The sequence below is a fragment of the Zea mays genome, chromosome 4 (assembly GCF_902167145.1).
Source record: "Zea mays cultivar B73 chromosome 4, Zm-B73-REFERENCE-NAM-5.0, whole genome shotgun sequence".
NCBI classification, from domain to species: Eukaryota; Viridiplantae; Streptophyta; class Magnoliopsida; order Poales; family Poaceae; genus Zea; species Zea mays.
This window is the reverse complement of record NC_050099.1, coordinates 194767024-194786652: the sequence shown is the minus strand read 5'-3', so window position 1 is coordinate 194786652 and position 19629 is coordinate 194767024. Positions and strand designations below refer to the sequence as shown.

The 19629-nt window shown below is 43.2% G+C and overlaps 1 protein-coding gene and 1 non-coding gene across 2 annotated transcripts; one reads left to right on the top strand and one right to left on the bottom strand.

Moving 5' to 3' along the window:
* The first annotated feature begins 9904 nt into the window (after positions 1–9904).
* On the top strand, positions 9905–9991 carry TRNAS-GGA (transfer RNA serine (anticodon GGA)). Its single transcript has one exon. It is a non-coding gene; the product is annotated as a tRNA-Ser (tRNA).
* Positions 9992–12056: 2065 nt separating this feature from the next.
* Positions 12057–15145, bottom strand: LOC103655800 (quinone oxidoreductase PIG3). Its single transcript, XM_020552286.2, has 5 exons — positions 15137–15145; positions 13241–13322; positions 13055–13162; positions 12682–12840; positions 12057–12486 (listed from the first exon to the last, which is right to left on the bottom strand). Exons 1-5 carry the CDS (start codon positions 15143–15145, stop codon positions 12170–12172), a joined length of 675 nt encoding a protein of 224 aa, XP_020407875.2. The 3' UTR covers positions 12057–12169.
* Positions 15146–19629: the final 4484 nt, after the last annotated feature.

Sequence of the window (19629 nt, the reverse complement as noted above, 5' to 3'; positions counted from 1 at the left end):
GGCGGGCGGCGGCCACGCGCACATATCCTGTAGGTAAGAAGTCCTTGTCCAGAAGGAAGAACTGAGTAATCGTGCGTGCTAAGAACACCACACCACGACGATCGATGACGATGATGTTGAAGCATGTGTGAGATTCCCTAGATATGCATATGATAGCCATGCATCATCTATCTATCTATCGACCCCATCCCTTTTGCTCGCTGATGAAAGAGTGTGACCGATTAGTCGAGCATGGCTAGCTAGCTAAGCCACCACTCGTCCCAACATCAAGGGACGTCGGCGCAGGATACGTATCGGATCGGATCTGGCGGCAGATGGAAGGGGAAGGCATAATCAGCCATCATCAGGGGCGAAGCCCACCTCAAACTTCACTGGTGTATATATGTTTAAACAATGCTTTACACACTGTATTTTCTGAAATTCATGGGTGTCAGCTAACACCAATAGTTAGCTGTAGCTCCGCCCCTGACCATCATCCTAGAGACATAACAGGAGGCGACAATCAGAACGCAGGATCTAGGAGCGAGCAAAGAGAAAGTATGGGACAACACATCAACAGGGTAGGTAGGTAGAGCGAAGGGGAAGAGCCAGTTTGGATCTATGAGTGTTAAGGCTCGTTTGTCACGGCTCTGGCTCCTCTCCGGCTTTGGCTTCTCTTAGGATGTATTTGGTTTGAGAAATGAGGTGCCCCATATTCTTCTCACTCCTCACTTTTTATTTGATTTGTGGAATAAAATGAGTTGATCCATCACCATACCATTCCTTATAAGGTAATAATTAGTATATACATGAGGAATGAGTTGATTCTACTAAATTTTATCGAATGAGCTCATGATGCAACACCTTATGAGGCATTGGTTGACTCCACAAACCAAACACACCATTAAAGAATAGCTCTTTATAAGAGCTAGTGTTTTTTTAACTAATCGTCTGGCAAAATGGCTACTCTTGACGCGAGAGAAGGTGAGCGAGAGGAGCCGCTAAGAGACAATTTTTTAGACCATTTGGACCATTTGGCAAAATAGCTATACAATTCTTTAAAATGGCAAAATAGCTCTTTTTTTTAGACCATTTGGGAGGGCTCCTTCAAGAGCCGGAGCCCGTTTGGGAGCTCTCCCAAACGGCCCATAAGTATATATTACGCTCCTCATGCATTTACCATTGCATCCACTTGAAGATCAACAGGAATTGAAGATTTTGGTTTGCCGAAACCTAGAGTCAATAGCTATACAGTTACCCTAAATAAATGTCCCTAGCTCATGGATGGCTGCTGTTTTTCAGGATTGGCTAATAATGTTACTCATAGATTTTCTCTAATGAGGTGTTTGGATCCCTTCATTTTAAAGGAAATGGAATTCACTCAATAAAGTAACTTATTTAGTTTGGAATTTGATATTCCACCACTTTCTAAAGTTCAGTTATAAGCTTATCTCAAATTCATGGGGTGCGGATGAGAAATGATTTTATACAGTAGTTGAATTTGTTTCTACTCTGTAACTTACTTCATCTCACTCCTCTACAGTAAAAATATAGCACATAAATATATCCGACATCTTGCTAATAATAATATATAAATATATTTTATATAAAACCGAATTAACTTAATTGATATATGTTTAAATTACTATTATTATAATGGAATTCAATTTCAATGATCCAAATTCGGCTTAAAAAAATGCTCTGCATCCTCGCCGGCCGGTAGATACTGTCTGCATGCATTGTCCGACAAGAATTGAATGGGCATCTCCTTGGCCAGTCGAGCCAAGATCGATGAACCACACCAACGCAGAAAGTAGTCCACACTACTCCACCGTAGTCGTCGTGCATGTCAACGCACGCGCGCGCGTGCGCCTGCATGAGATACGGCGGTGGCGCCGCACACGGCCGAGCGCGCGGCCGCCGCCGTATGGGCTCGAGCGAGCGAGCGCGCGCGTACGTCCTCCGGCGCGCGTCGGTCTCGACAGCGACGTCCACGAGCAAAGGAGCCATGCACAGTCTTTGCGGCGGTGCCGCCCCACTAGAGCGCGGCGGCGGCGGCGCGCCCACTGCTGAGCCGCCACGCACGCCTGCATGCCGGCCGGCTTGCTCACCCGAGAGGCCGAACCCGAGTGGCGGTAGTGAAATTCTCTACCATGCGTGTGAAGAATCAAAACCAAGACGGGGTCTGCGAGATCCACACAGTTAAAAAGCGTTCAACGGCAGGAAAGAATATGTGAGAGCCGTCGTCGTCAGTGGTTGAGACGTCTATATACTACACTAGCTAGTCTATATTGCTTCTAGCACGCGCTTCATCAATACTACTAATAAGTCTCCTTTGCGTTTTGCACAACTGTCGATTATGCAAGGCTAAAAGTACGTGTGTGTGTGTTGGGGTTGGGGGGGGGGGATAAAATGAAAGGGGTAATCGGAGCTGTTAAGACAAATTTATTATTTTGCTCACTACAACAAACAAAGGTGAAAATTACTGAATTTGTTTCCGAACCTATACCAAAATTTAAATCTATTATTTAAGAAAATATATGATGAATTTGAGGTTTGCGGTTTATAAATCTTTACAAGTTCAATGTTAAAAATAAGAATATAAATTTGTATAATAGATTCTATATCCTATTAATTCGCAATCAAAGAAAAACGACCAAAAAAACTTATTGCCGAATGAATACCGATAGTGAAGACCATATATGTGCTCTCGCCTCCCCCTCCGCTCACGCGATGCCACTTCCCACACCCACGTTACATCCTCACTCGCCTGCCTGCCTTGGTGTCCTCCGCATCGTCCGCGCACCGCATCCTCCGTTGCTCGCATTGCCATACTCCTCCTCAACCATCGGTCGGCAACATTTCAGGATCCTCCGCTGCTCGCGCATGGGCGCCCGCCTCGCTGTCCCTCAGCCATGCGACATCCTCCTCCCCATCAGAAACTTGACCACCCAATCCACCCGGTCGGCAACCATCCCGGCTGCCTACCGCATCAGCTCCGCTCGAGCGCCGTCAGCCCCCTACGCGAGCGCCTGGATGAAGGGGTGGTCGTGGGCCGGGAAGCGAGAGCCGGAGCGGAGGGCGCAGGTTGCGAGCGCGGAGACTGCCTTGACGAGGCAGGAGGCGAGCAGGGGGGACGGTGAGGCCACGAGGGGCGCGATGAGGAGCGGGAGGGCGACATCCGAGGGGAGGAGATCGGGGTGGGTGGCGGTGAGACGGGCGATGGAGGCCGCAGCGTGCGCGGCGACTGCAGGGTGGGGCGAAGCGAGGAGGGCTGAGGCGGCGTTGTGGGCGGCCGCTGGGAGGGGCGCGGGGAGGGAGAGGAGGTGGCGGAAGACGGCCCCAACCGCATGGCGTTGTAGTGTGGGGTTCGAAATCCGGGTGCGGTCGACGAGGTGGAAGAGCACAACCGTTGTGGAGGAAGGCATAGCCATGGGCGGTGGCCGGAGATGGCACTGGCCACTTGGGAGAGAACGGAGCTGGGGGTGGTTTTTTTAGCGTTGGACGTGTTTGGGAGCTTGTTTCATCCCAGCCCAACACCTCTAGCCTAAGGATCTGTTGGCTTCTCTTATCTATACTAACTATTAAGACGATAATGTAGACTGCCCCCGCCAAACAACCGCCCGCCGCGAATTCCCTCCCGCAACGCCCGCAGCGAATCACGCCGTGCGAACCGCCTGCCCGCCCCGCACGCCCGCCGCGACCCTTGCCCGTCGCCAACCGTTCGCCACGATACGCCCGCCGCGAACCGCCGCAAACCCCACCCGCACGACCGCCTGCCCGCCCACCGCGAATTCCCTCCCGCAACGCCCACGGCGAATCACGCCGCTCGAACCGCCCGCCCGCCCCGCACGCCCCATGCCCGCCGCGACCCCCGCCCGTCGCCAACCGCCCGTCGTGATACGCCCGCCGCAAATCCCTCTGCAAACCCCGCCCGCATGACCGCCCACCCGCCCGTCGCGAATTCCCTCCCGCAACGCTCGCGGCGAATCACGCCGCGCGAACCGCTCGCCCGCCCCGCACGCCCGCCGCGACCGCCATAATCCGCCCGCACGCCGCCAGCCATGCCGCGACAGCTCCGCGAAATCCACCGTCGCCGCAAACGCCCGCACGCGATTCGCCACGACCTCAATACCCAGCGCGGAGCCCCGAGCAATCCGCCAAACAACCGCCACGAAGGTGCCAACATGATCTCCGTGCAAGCCGCAAATAACTACCCCTGCTCAATCCCCTGATCAATCCCCTGCTCAATCCCGGGACCCTTCATTTCCCCGCCCCGCCCCCTTCATTCCCACGCCAGAAATTGGAACACATTGATTCCGCTCGTTCTTGTCCTTCGCTTCAGGGCCTGTCCCTCGGTGTGGTCAGTACTCCATACGGTCGGGCAGCAAAGCTTACACTTGTTCACTTATTATGACGGTTCACCAGGGCCTCTTTCCTGCTCCCTTTTCTGCTCACTCGTAGGGGTCCAGACCATCACAAAGGGGGAGGGAGTCGACTGAACATCTCAGCCATTGGCGGGAATTTCGCCCGCATCCGATCCCCAATTCTTGTTCACCCCGGATGAGCGGAAGGCCCTGAAGCTTGAGTTGGGATTATGTTAATGTCAATGCATTGGACAATTTTACAATTTAGTTTTAAATATTTTCAAATGATAAAAGGTTTTGATGGAGCCAGCCGTACTGAACCGTGAAAGAGTTGCATTGGACAAGAAAAACAGGATGCATATGTAAGTTATATTATAAACAATAGTTAACACAAGATTTCGCTATCAAATTTATGAACGTTATTTAGTCACATGTTTAATATAGCTTCAGGTTGTTCGAAGACTAAAGCGATGAAGATTTTTATGGGCTACAACGGAAGTATAGTATTGTCGCTCGAGTTGAAGTTAAATTCCCGATGGAACCACGTTATCGTGACAGGCAACATTACATTTTGTCTGACATCAATGTAAGACAACCCCTCTTTAAGTTTGGTGCTTGTGGCACCTGTTTTTTGGTCTTATTATGTATAAATTATTATGCACTAACATTTTATTAAATAATTCGTATGCCGTTGCAACGCGCGGGCATGAGACTCTATGCATATGTTTTTTTGCATTGAAAATATATTTTCTTCAAGTTTGCGATTGTGCTACATTTTTCTGCTTTTACTTCGACTATATGTCAAGTGCCATAAAAAATGTCGTGTTTCATCAACTTATGATGGAGTCCGCTCAATTGTTTCTTGAATATACTTTTTTGTAGAACCAAATTAAATTTTACAAGGTGGAATATTGATTGGGAAAATGTGGGATGCTGACTGGGAAAACGCTACTCCCTTGTATGAACTGCGATACTCCCTTGTATGAACTAGCTGGTCGATGATTTTGTTTTCATCCTTTTAGTTTTCTTGACATCAATTTGTTCATTGGGGAGCACATATGTGGAATGATGATTAATGTTTCTGCATATTAATGTATTTTATTATAACATGTTTCCGCCGTAACAACGTACGGGCATACAACTAGTATATATATATATATATACATTCGTCACGTAAGTTGATGTATATCACTTGCACTTACGATCCAACCAGAGGCGGATCCAAAGGGAGGGGGGGCAAAGTGGGCCATGCCTCCCCCTCAATTTTGTACACCCTTTTATGTCTAATGATTATTTAGTATTAAGAATATAAAAAAATCAAAGTTTTAGATAGTATAAAGTCTTGTTCTAAATCTCTACAACTAATAGCTAGTTGTTAACATTAGTTGAGATGTTTAGAATGGATCAACTAATTGTTAGCTATACCTCTCAAATAAGTATTAGTTGTTAGATGCTCCAACTCAGCTAAAACCAGTTAACAATTAGCTTTAGAAGTTTAGAACATGGCCTAAAACAATTAGAGGTTTATAACATGGCCTAAAACAACCATGTTATGAGCCTGCTCGTCGGATCCGATCCCTTCGGTCCAGTCCTTGCATCTACCAGTCTGATCCTAATCTTCCCGACACCACCTAAACCAGTCTGCTCACTGCCCCGTTTCCGCCGCCGACCCATTCCCGATGCGACGCCACTCGACTTCGCCCCTTCCTGGCGCCTCCGTCCCTTGTCCTATTTTTATCATGACGTCGATCCGCTCGACAAGCTAGATCTCACTCGTCGCAACGATATGACTTGTCCCCTGCGGTCGGCGGGCTTGGCGAACTAGAAAACCATGGCTCCCATGTGTCTTTTTGACCCAATGATTTTTCGTCCTGCATCCGCCACTGGATCCAACTAAACTAATTAGCTAGCTAGTCGACTAACATGTTCAACCAGCCCATCAGGCTGTGGAAACGAAACTGATTAATCCTCTTATTAATTGGTCTGTCCGCATCGTTTCTGTTGTGGTGACCGATTCAATATTTTTATATTTTTGTTAGCTTTTCGTTAGTAGTTTCAGCCATTCCGTGACAGTTTCAGCCATTCTATTACATATTCAGTCATTCTGTTACATTTTCAGTCATTATATTACAATTTTAGTCAATCCATTATAATCTCATCTATCAAGTAATTACATTACCGTTTCAGTTATTCTATTACAGTTTCATTCATTCAATTATAGTTTCAGTTATTCAGTTACATTTACAGTTTCAGTCATTATATCAGTCTCATCTATTCACTCATTCAACTATTCTGTAATAGTTTTCAGTCATTCCGTCAGTCCATTATTACAGTTTTAGTCATTCTATTACATTCTCGGTCATTCAATCATTCAGCTATCATGTTACAACTTTTAGTCATTTCGTTGTTTCTGGTCATTACATTAGAGTTTTTGTTACAATTTCAGTCTTATTATAGTCTCACCTATTATAGTTTCAGTCATTTTGTTACAGTTTCAGTTATTTTGTTACAATTTTAGTCATTCTGTTATAGTTTCAGTCATTCTATTATAGTTTTCCGTCATTACATTATGTTGGGGGCCTTCGGCTTCCGAAGGTCCTCAAAAACGTAATTAACTATGTTCTCCAAAAGAAATATGTGAACAGGTACCTTCGAAGTCAAGTTGCGAGTATACAAAAGCATGGTTAAGACGAAGCTTAACTGAGCCGGCAATCACGACGAAGGATAAGACGATCGCGAAGCTATGCGTAGAAGAGCTTCGGCATAACGGCGGAAAGGGAAACCGACTTAAAGATGAAAAGCCAGATTAGACCTCGAAGAATTACTATAGAGTTATTGATAAATGTAAAGGGCATCAATGTAATCTTGCATGGGCTGCGACCCGTGCCTATAAATAGGTGAACAGTATTCCCGTACTGTTCACGCTGACTTGGCATTCACTTTTGCGTCACGTCTGTATTTTCTTTCCTTCAAGCCGAAGGTACACTTGTAATTTATCTTTGTCTACACAAGTAATACAAATAGAAATATATTAACAATAATGTTTACAGAAGTTATGTTACTTTCTGTATTTTGTTTGAATGTTTTCCATTTTTTATCATGATCATGAAGGTACGTCCTTCGTGACCTTCGTCCTAAATTCGTTATATCCGAAGGGAAATAATGATTTGAAGGACGAAGGGCTTTCGATATTTAACATTTTATGTTGCCTTGTTCTTGATTCATAGCATTTGAGAACAAGTCCCCAACATTGGCGTCCACCTCCGGTGAACCCACGACTATTTTTTGAGTCTCGAACACTTTCGGCAAGCATCACCTTCGTCATGCCGCCGAAAAAAGCTTCAGCGACAGGGGCTGGTACTTTACAGCCGCTGGATCCCAATCAGGACGTCCTTTCTCTCAGAGAGGCCCGACGAAATTGTCATTGAGGCCATGATTAAGGGGCTTCGGCCGGGACCTTCAGCGCAGTATTTTGCCAGGAAGCCACCACAAACGTTGGAGAAGCTCCTCCAAAAGATGGACGAATACATTCGAGCTGACAATGACTTCCGCCAAAGGAGGGATGAAGCATTCATGTTCTCTGAAATGACCAGGGGCTTCGGAGGAAGATTTCACCCAAGGCACGTTAGGTCAATTCATAGCTCTGCTCAAACTGATGATCGAGGGAGTCAGCAGCAAAGGCCACAATACTCTTCACAAGCTTCGGGTCAGCAACAAAGTTATTTCTGGCCGCCAGCGCCAAGGGGCAGAGGCGCCAGGGGCTTCGGGGGAAGGTTTGGAGATCAGCCAAGAAAAATTTATTGCCTATTCTGTGGTGAAGACAAGGGCCATACCACCAGGATGTGTCACGTTACCATCCAGAAGCAGAAGGAGATAGCAGAAGCAGCTGCACAACAAAGTCAGCCGAAACAGGTCATGCATACTGCTTCGTATCATTCGCCTTATATTCTAGAATATGTAGGCAACCACCCAGCAGCTTCTGTTGCTTCAGCAAGCCAACCCCAAGCATCTTGGCAGCACCCTCCACCACCACCGCCGACGCAGCGAGGACAGCAGCCAGAAGGGAGTCAAAACAATCACCTTCAGAGAGACTTCAGAGAGGAGTCTGAAGCTCGCACAGTCAATAGCACTGTGCCAGAGTCAAAGCACATTTATTGATAAATATCCTACCTCAACAGCAATTTTTTCGCATTTTTTCATTCAGTATTACCTTTTTAATAAGCAACAATTATGAGAAGTTTAAGTGTCTTTTATCGTTTTTCAATTCCTTGTAACACTTTCGTCTTTTTACCATAATAAAAATATGCCCTTTCCATAGGCTTGAGTTGCCGAAGCATACGAATTTATGGTGGCATGAAGGACCTTTGTATTATCAAAAAATTGTTCTAACAGACACAGTGCAAATTCTGCAAAACAGTGAAAAGTCGTTCCTAAGGGAGCGCAGTGTAAGTTTTCTGAAACTACAGCGAAAAATAAACGCTAATTCCGCTGAAAGTAAAAGGCGAAGAAGCTCCTAAGGGAGGCTTACAGCGAAAAATAAATGCTGATTCCGCTGAAAGTAAAAGGCGAAGAAGCTCCTAAGGGAGGCTTACAGCAAAAAATAAACGCTGATTCCGCTGAAAGTAAAAGGCGAAGAAGCTCCTAAGGGAGGCTTACAGCAAAAAGTCAGCGCTGATATAAAAAGTACGTGTGTTCTATTACAGGGACTTATATCTGTGGCACAAATATCATTTTGCATAACATAACATCATCACATCATTTTTGCATAACATAAGCATCATATATTGCATGTGGAACAAGAAGGGGATACAGTGTTGATCTTCGGAAAATATTTTGGAAAAGAGAAAATTGTGCTAAGGCACAAGACAAATCGAGACGAAGTGTAGTCTCATTAGAGAGGCAACACAAAACTTTTTTGTAGCTTCGGAGAATATTTCACGAAGCTTGGATATTCCTCATCAGAGAAGTAAACAAATTCTTGTGATATAGAAAAGATTTTCTTCACGAAGCATGAAAAGAAGGGAAGGTGTTTTTTCGCCGAAGGCTCAAAAAATGGTATGTATGCAAAATTTCATGCATCGTAAAGAATTAAGCTATAAACAGATTATATATTACACTAGGTCAGTGCCCGTGCGTTGCAACGGAATCATATAGTACCACGATAACTTATGAATAAATGTGTATTATACTGTGATGAGATGGAGGACGGCGTTCTCAAGCTGTTCGGGATGATGTCGAAGCGAAACTCGAGCCACAGTCGAGCACCAAGCCCGCGATGCGAGGTCGCCCGTCTGCGAGGCACGCGAGGTGGAGGGGGGCAGTCTCGGGGAGGGGGCAATCTCCGAGATATGGTAGTGGAGTGGCGGCACGCGGTCGAGAAGGTGTACGTGAGAGCCAATGGAGGGATGATGCAACGGGCGGTAGAGAAACGTCAGGGTAATTTTTCCATCCAATCCAATAGAGCCATGGAATTCCCGAGCCGTTGTGGCTGTACCTGTACTGCAGGAATACGAAAACTCACTATTCACTCAGTTTATTTTCCATAATAAGATTATGTAGGAGAGATGGCCGAGCGGTTCAAGGCGTAGCATTGGAACTGCTATGTAGACTTTTGTTTACCGAGGGTTTGAATCCCTCTCTTTCCGTTTCTCTTAATTCATCAATGTTAGCGATCACAATGTATCAAATTAAATAACAATTTATTCCAACAATAATACCTTTAATTAATAGAAATTCTCTATAGCAAATTACTGTGGTATGTAAAATACACATCGAGGAAATAACAAAAAAGAAAAAAAGTATCCTAGGGTTAATCTATTTCTGCTAGGTGAACGGGAAAATACGAATTAAGAGCCTTAGGTCGATTTGTACCCTGACGTTTCTCTACCGCCCGTTGCGTCATCCCTCCACTGGCTCCCACGTACACCTTCTCGACCGCGTGCCGCCACTCCACTACCATATCCCGGAGATTGCCCCCTCCCCGAGACTGCCCCCCTCCACCTCGCGTGCCTCGCAGACGGGCGACCTCGCATCGCGGGCACGGTGCTCGACCGTGGCCCGAGTTTCGCTTTGACATCATCCCGAACAGCTTGAGAACACCATCCTCCATCTCATCACAGTATAATACACATTTATTCATAAGTTGTCGTGGTATTATATAATTCCGTTGCAACGCACGGGCACTGACCTAGTAAAAAACAATAGGTATCATATTGTTTAGTGATGTGCAAATTAGATTAACATGTGGAAATAAAAGAATGAACAAAGCCTCATCTGAAGGTAAGTAATGGCTTTTGTAAAAAACAAAGCCTCATTAAACGTTAAGTAATAGCATCCTCGTGGCAAATCATCTTCTCAACATAGAATTTTTCTAAACATAACAGTAAACTAAATTGGATAACAAAGAACACAATATATTTTTGTTTTATGAGCTTAATCTTAGTTGCAATGTTGAATTCAGTGTTCTGTAGACATAGGTATCATACTGTTTCGATTGAGGCACATGCAAACATAGAAGGCTCATACTGAACCCCAATGTGCATGTCTCCAAAACAGTACCCGGAGGAACTCAGTTTACATGGGGAAATCTTTTGGTTTTAAATAACCTAGTTGCCAAATCATCTCTGCAATGCATTTTGTAATAACAAAGCTTCATCTGAAGGTAACTAAATTCCTTCAGTAAAGCAATATCATAGTAGTTATCAGTAAATTATTGTGACACATTATAAATATAAAATGATTTATGTACAACAGAAAAACTGAGCAAAACAGCATCACAAGTGGTTTATTCACAATAGCACAATAATTGCGATACCACTAAAAAAACAAGATAATTTGAAAAGTTACAGTACAATATATTCGAAGTCATGATTTATGTTACCTAGAAGATTTCAGACAGTCTTTGTATCGATACTCTTGCTGGTTCAAGTTGAAGTTCCTTTCGATCCTGCACAATTTCTATTTGTAATTGGACAAGAAATAAGAACAAATCATAACAATAAAAACAATAGGTATCATATAGTTGTTGTCTGCAAATTTGTTTAACATGGGGAAATCTACAGACAACAACTATAATCATCACAGGAGTTGCTCAAATCACATGTTTTGGTCACTGATTCATATACTAATAGGAGTTGCTATTAGTAAAACAGAAACTGCATTACCAGGTGCCAAAATATGTCTGTTAAAACTACAGTACAAAGTTCATTTAAATCCAAGATACATATTGTTTAAGTCTGCAAAACTATGCATCAGTAGTTTAAACAGTACAAAGTTCATTTAAACAAAAATCTGATTCACTTCACCCAAAAGATAGTAATAGCAGCAGCAAATTTTGCAGTGGCAGTTTGCATGAGTATCTGACTATCTGTAGATATACATTGTACCTAGGGTGCAAAAAGATGGTGACAAGTTTGAAATCTGGGACCGGGCTTATTGGCAGGAAACTTAATAATCCATATTGTATTATCGATACTTGCAATTCCTTCCATTGGTAGCATGAGCACTTCCTACTGTGTACAAATATTTCATTTACCAGCATATTAACTTATTAAGAAGGTAAGAAAACTTAATAATTCCTATGCTAACTCATGTTCAGCAATCAGCAACTCGATCGTTAGCCGCACGTCATCGATCACAGGGCCAGCATATCCTCCCCGAGTATCTGTAGACTGCATCAACAGTACACTGGCATCAGGTACTGACGTGCTGTAGTGGCTCTATCTGCCAGATTTATTATATCATAGCTCACAGAAAAATGTCATCAGCACTTTAAGGATCCAATTGATAAGATAATTTCTCGGGGTAAAAGATCCAATCTAGTACTACAAGATATATAAAAAAAGACATGCTACACCAGTACAACATCCATGCAGGCTGTCACAGAAGTTGCATATGTTCTTGAACTGACTCCTCCGAGAGTAAGAGCACAAACGCCACAGGTGCAGTGGGAGCAGCAGTATCTTGCCGATGTGGGTGCTAGCTTCCATCAACCTATGAGCCTCAGCAGCTTCACATAACGGAAACGTCTTGTAAATCACCGGCTTCACTTTGCCAGCAGCGACAGCAGGCCACACGTTCTTTTCCACCTCACTAACAATCTCTGCCTTATTGGCAAGGCTTCTGTTGCGCAGTCCAGCAGCTGCACACAATCATGGAAAAAAACTATGTGAAAATTTTAATCAAGTGCAAAAATAGGAGTGGCGTTTAGGAACGTAGAGGTTGGTTGCTACTGACAAAACATAGTGACCAGCAAACTGGCATAAAAATTTCTACTGAGCATCACTGAAATGTAACAGATGATGCCATTGCATATAGGCTTGTGCAACTAAAATACCTTGTATGGTCAAACGGCATGCAAGCACAGCTTGCAGGTTCACTTCAGCTGCTATGCCCCCTTGGAAGCCAATGATGAAAAGTCTACCATCAACACCTAAGCTGTTTAGATTGCGCTGGAGATATGATCCTCCAATATTATCCAGAATCACATCAACACCTGGTAGTGAGATTTTTCAGACTATAGTCAGGGAGTTTGCGCTATTTGATGGTAATGCTCGATACATAATAGCTGCCAAAAAAGAGAGCATCAAAGTAGTTCCTACAAAACAAACTATCAGCATCCATATATCAGTAGCTGCATGCCTTCATAAGACAACTCCGACCTTACGTACAATGTAAAAGACCAAAAATAATCAGGTGGGACGTTATACCCTTTCCGTTGGTTTCTTGTTTGATACGTTCAACGAAGTCTTCAGTTCTGTAGTTAATGCATACATCGGCACCCAAAACTTTGCAGGCTACTAGTTTTTCTTCACTTCCTACCATAGTACAGAAAATTACTCGGGGCATTACCAGGAACATTTGATTTTATATTATATCCATAACCCTGAACAAACCTGCAGTGACAAAAACCTTAATTCCGAGGTACTTGGCAATCTGTATAGCGAATGTACCAATTCCACTGGATCCACCATGGATCTGCAAATTTGAGATACACAATCATCAGGAACTAACGCCGGCAAAGAACACATATTGTGTGCACCTTTTCCTTGTAGTTAAGTAATTGCGAAGAGACTCTGCACCTTCAGCAACTCAAGTTACTAAACCTCAAACACCAGTGTCACCTTGGCATGAGATAGTAGATTTCGCCTTGGTCCAAATTGCAATTCAAATAAACCATCAGATTCATACAGAATTTACATTTTGGAACTACTGCACTGGTGCTCCTTGAAATGAAATCTAGATACTACAACATCGAGATTGCGCACCTCTTCTGATATGGGCTTCAATGTCTCATGGAAGTAGCATCCCGGCTAGCGACATGCATGTGAAATATAATTTGGAACTGAAAGAGTACTAAGCAAGTAAGCATCAATACTCAAGCAAAAAAATATAAGAGCAAGTGTGATCAGTAAAGTGCAGCAGATCAACTAAAGAAAAAAATGACACAGTTAACTGGATAGTGTTTGTATGCAAGTGCACAACATATCAAGGCTTCGTGTAGTAGTACCAAAACTCTTTAAAATGCATTTGAACTCATTTCATGATACACCAAGAAACAATTTTCCCAATCCATAAACAAATCTGATAGAACTGATTTAAGAGAACTGAACGTACTAACAGAACAACTCCACCTACTGACAAGACACTAACAACACCATTTTAAGAGATCTAAACGTACTAACTGAACAAGAACCTAATAGATTCACCATTTCATGAAGCACAAACATAAGCACATATTGTAGTTTAGTACAAAAACAATCCTAGTGCAGTCTAGAAAAATTGGTCACCTCCTCAACGATTGATGTGATGTCACGTTGAAGGATCATGGAGCACAATGGCCAAAAAGAGACATGTTACTTGAGCCTGTATACAAAGATAGAGAAATCATTTAACCAAGTTGAAAAGATATGATAAATCATCTGCAGCTCGTATCAAATTCAATTATAACTATGGCAGAAGTGATATGTAACACATGTTTATTAAAGAAACTAAATATTTATATTTATTACACATAAGTTATTTTTGACACAAAACACTATGGAATAACTCACTTTTAATCAGAACTACTACTATCTAGAAACAAAGTGATAAAAAAATCAACAACCCAGCTTAGCATTATATCAGGAGCAAGAATAATGTACCCTTGATTCCAAGTTCATCAGAACTGCAGATTTGATTGCCTCTTTAGCACAATCAAGTTGTTCTTGTGTAACTACAAGAGGTAAAAGATGGAGGACAAAGGAACACGAATGATAATGGTCAATCCAACATTGAAATAGGATAGTTGGCAAGAAAGAAGCCTTTTCCAAGAGGCACAATCTCCAGGAGTTCCCCTGCTGCCAAATCCATAACCTTTGTTGAAAAGTCTAGGCTCTATTAAATGATAATAATTAAAAAAACCAGTCAGCTATATTAATTGTTTGAACAAGGGCGTACACAATTTAGATTATGCTCCAGGAGAGTGCTAGCTTGTCGGCTTGTCCAATTAATTAAATTGGTCTTACCTTGACTCAAACAGGTGCTAGCTCAAGTTCCAATAAATCGGTGGAGTTTAAACAGACCATAAGCCTACAGATGCGAGCAATATCTTGCACGAAGCAGCTCAAAGCAGGAATTATTAAGGCTATAAGTTGCTTACATCAGCTTGGGGGAATTCAACCTGACACTATTGGACCACCTGATCGTGGACCCTGGCCTCCGCATGGTTGGCTGTAACAACAAGCTCAACGCCGGGTACGCCGCAAACAGGTACACACACGTGGGGCGTGGGCGCCTACGTGGTTGGTCACCTTCACCATGGCAGTGGCATCATAAATTCTAACAATGAAATAAATCAGCAGAAACTCGATGCATAATGTTGGCAGATGCAAAAAGAAAGAACAATGGCAGTGATGTGTAAACTGGCATTGACATCTTACTTTCACTAAAATGGATCCAATTGTTGAAAGGATTTGAGACACAAGTGCCTATAAGCATCCAAGAGCCTTTATAGCCTAAAACTAATGAATTGTGTTAAATGTAACTTTAAGGGTCTCAAAAGCCAAAAGAAAACTTTTGCTAACAAATGATAACATGTGCACAGGGAAATTTTATAGAATGACACAAAATACTGCATAGAAAAACAGACTACATAAGTACATAACCATCAAAAGGTAAAGGATTTGCTTTGGGGTGGTACTAAAATGCTCATCGATGGCAATAAGTGCTTAGATAAAAAGTATATCACTACCACATATACGTCAATGTTAACTCATCTAATAATTATTTGTCTGGTCAGCTCCCAAATGCAATCAAAAAGAATTTTGTACATAGTGGTTATTAAAAAATGAGTAAAGTACTTGAGCCTTCCAATTCTGACAAAAAGCATACCTCTAACACTTCGACAACATCAATGCTGATGAACGGGTCAACAATGTGGTGTGCCCAAACATCCAGTATGATTGGAGAAATAACATACTCAATTAAAGTTCATTGTTCTCCACCTACATTTTCAGATGAAAAAACAACACAAAATTCTAGTGTCGATACAGTACATATGACATCTTTTTTCTACAGAGTGGATGCACAAACATGCTGCCATACCATGCTAAAGAAATGAAGCATAAGATATTTTCTACAGAGTGGATACACAAACATGCTGTCATACCATGCTAAAGACCTGAAGCATAAGTTATGTTGAACAACATATGTATGTGATCAAGGCTTTGACTGATCATTCTACGAATGCGACAACATGCATAATAGCTGCCAGTTTATACAACCCCTCGATGTACATATTGTAGATGATGGCATCAGAGAGGCAACCAGAGTGCCTTGATGTACATATTGTAGATGATCGCAGAGCCATATACAGTTCATGTAAGCTAAACATACTGTAAAACTGCAGAGAAACATTTTGCAGGCCAAACTGTCCAGCTCCACAATATGCATTCAACACGTCGTACAAACAAATAAACCAAAAAAGTATCAGTTTAGTCCAAACACTGACATACATCAAAAACTCTAAATAATACCCTAACTTTGTATAGAGTTACTACTATAACTCTAAATAACTACTATAATATGACAATAATGTGGCATTTGGTGCGGCCATACTTACCAGTCTTGTAGGTAGAAACCTCCACAACCTGTAGCATATGTTGTTTTTATCAAACAAATACAATAAAACAGCAACAAATACCACACAAAAGATTTTCTAGATTTAAGAGATAGTCTGTTATGCTCATGCTGTCAAAGAACAATCAGTTGATGCCCATACAAGCAAAAGTAAAGCTCAAAATGGAAAGACCATGCATAATGGTCATATTTAATTCTTCGTGCTCTACTTTCTTGGGTATAACTCTCAGCACACATCTAGTCCTATATATCAACCCTTCTAAGCATGCTATTAAGATCTCATGCTGTTAATTTTTTATCTACTCTTGATGCACAAATATGTGTAAAACCAAAACTGTCAATATTATGAACCATTCTGGGATTACATTAAAATAAAAGAGCAGCAATCCTCAAATCAATGACAAGAAACAGGATTTTGCAGCTAAGCCTACCTCCACTGATACTCAACAACTGATCAGCTTCACCTTCCAGACCCAAACTGATACTTGAGTTCACCACTCAACGTGTAATATGCCAAAATATCCACCTCCTGCACACTATCAAAACTGACAGTTGTTTCCATGATTGAATCATATAAACACGTGATTGATCAAAAGGATAAGAAGAAGAAAATAGACCTCTTGTAGCTCTATTTCTGTGCCCATATCTCAACTCGTAGCGTGCTGCTTCTTCAAGTATTGGAACAGTCAATTAGTGGAACAAAAAGAAAATGCATCAATCTCTTACGCATCCCTGGGTGGTTTTGGATTCTTGCTCATCTCCTAAATTTGTCTTGATGGTTCCACCAATAATACTACCATCAGCTTCTTTCAACCACCAAACCTTTCCAAATGCAGCCTTCATACCGAGCTTAGCACACTGCTGGTATTAGTGGAACAGATGATACAAGCATTGCATATATAATTAATACTTTGGTCCGATGGCATACCATCGAAGGTCTAACACTTCCAAAATAACTTCATCAGCCTTCTGATCCTATAAAGAGAGAAAAGATTTCAGGTTAAACATGTCAAATGAGAATTTGGCAATCATGCATACAAGTAATTTCATATGATATACTCTAAGCAACAAAGAGATGTGCCAAATATTCGTTACATCATGGAGATAAATGATATTTGGTATCTGCCAAATAAAATCAAAGTCAGGGTTGTTGTCGCATGATGCAAACCTCATATCGTTAAAAAACGCTTTGAACACACAACAATTCTACTGGTAGCGTTAAGAGTATGCATCATTTGGAGAAAGCATTAAATGCAGCCAGATTCCCAGCCCAACATATATAGGTACTAAAACATAAACATGCCCTAGTAGCTGTTTTACTATGCAAATAAGACAAATTGTGCTAGGTTAGAGACACACTGGTCCCAAATGTACAGAGTTTAAGGGCAATCCAAATCACAAATATGAACAATGCAGACCATTGTCAACATGAAAACATGGTAGACCAGAAAATGTCACAAAGATGTAGGTTATGCATCTACGCCATCTGGAGACAACAACAAATGCAGCCGGATCCCCAATCTAGTTTATTAACATCAGTAACAACTACAATTCATAGGAACCAGAAGTAGAGACAACAGCCGCATCCCAACCTTCTCTCGCCAAGCTATCTACACGAGGACCTAGCCCCCTCACCTTACACGCCCTTGAAACCCACACCGAAACAGATCTGCAGTGCAAACTCTGCACGCCAGCGCCGAGGGGGAAGCCAGGTCTGGACAGCAAAGGAAACCGAAAGGGTTAAATTCTTCAAAACTCACCACGATAGAGATGGAAGTGGACCTGCGCCGCCGCCTATTCTCGAGCTTGTGGCTGGCCGGTGGTGGTATCTGGTGTGGGCGTCTGGCGTGGACGAGCGCCGAGCGGGACGCGACCGTAGGTGGGGGCAGCGAGCAGGGAAGGAGGGACAGGCGAAGGCCATGAAGGAGAGCGGCGGCGGCGGCGCGCAGGCTTTGGATGGAGAGAGGGGGGAGACGGACTGAACGGGAGCGAGGGCGAGCCGTTCGGGAGCGAGGTCGGGGGAGGCGGGGGGAGGTTAGGGATTGGGTGTGGGGGGAGGCGGGTGGAAGGGGTTGCTCGCGCGTGGACGGAGAGTGGTGGGCGACGAGCAGGGAGACGCACGCGCGCGTGGGCAGCATCCGACGGACGGTCAAAATGGAAGCGAGATAGAATAGACGGTTGAGATCGTCGGAAGGCAGAACACAAAAAGGCAGGCTACTATTGCTAACTTAATAAGTAGTAGAGATTCAAAGTTACAATGTATCACACATGTTACGTTCCAAATGTTTCTACAATAGTGTTTAATCCTCCTTAAGAACTATTTCCGCAGCTTCGTTCAGTAGCTGGTCGACAACCTTGTCCATAATGGCTTCAGCCATTTTTCTAATTTCATCGTCCCCCTTCGGGTGGGGGCCCGAAGATGCCTCAGCAGGTTCTGAGGGAAGAGAAGATACGGCTATATTACTATTACAAACCGCGAACAAAGTCTGGAATTAAAAATTACAACATAATGAAAACCACTAATTAATACCTATTTGCCCTTCGGGCTTTGTACTTTTCTCGGCAGCTTCTGCTACTTTTCTAGCATCGTGGATGCCTTTTTCACTCTTTTGAATAATTTCTTGCGCCATTTCTCGGCCGCTGTTGTCCCAGATATCGGTGAAGAATTTCCCGCCGACCATGCTTGCTTCGGGTGAGGGGTCTTTAATGTCTTCAGAGGACAAGGTAGCTTCGGACTGCGCTAAGGATTTTACATGCTCGCAACCTTTCCTCTCCAAAACAGCAACAATCCATCTAGCACCCGAAAAAGCGCAGATGTCACCGCGGCTATTCAGGATTTCCTCGAAGGCCTCTGCTTCGTGACTGATCCATTCCATTGGACCTTCAGGATTGCCTCTTGAAAAATTCTCTTCACTAGAGAATGCGCCAACGTTGGCGAAGCTGGATTTTATCTTCTTAACGCACTCTATGGATTTAACATAGCATTTTCTCTGGGATGCACGAAGCTCCTTAACACTTATCTCTAAATGATTGGCCAATTGATCACTAAGCTCTCGTTTTGTCTCTTCAAGTATACATTCTTCTTTGGCTCTAGCTAGCTGTTTCTGAAGACCTTTAATTTCGCGTTTTTGGTCTTCGGCCTGGGCCTTTTAGGCAGCCTCGTCCT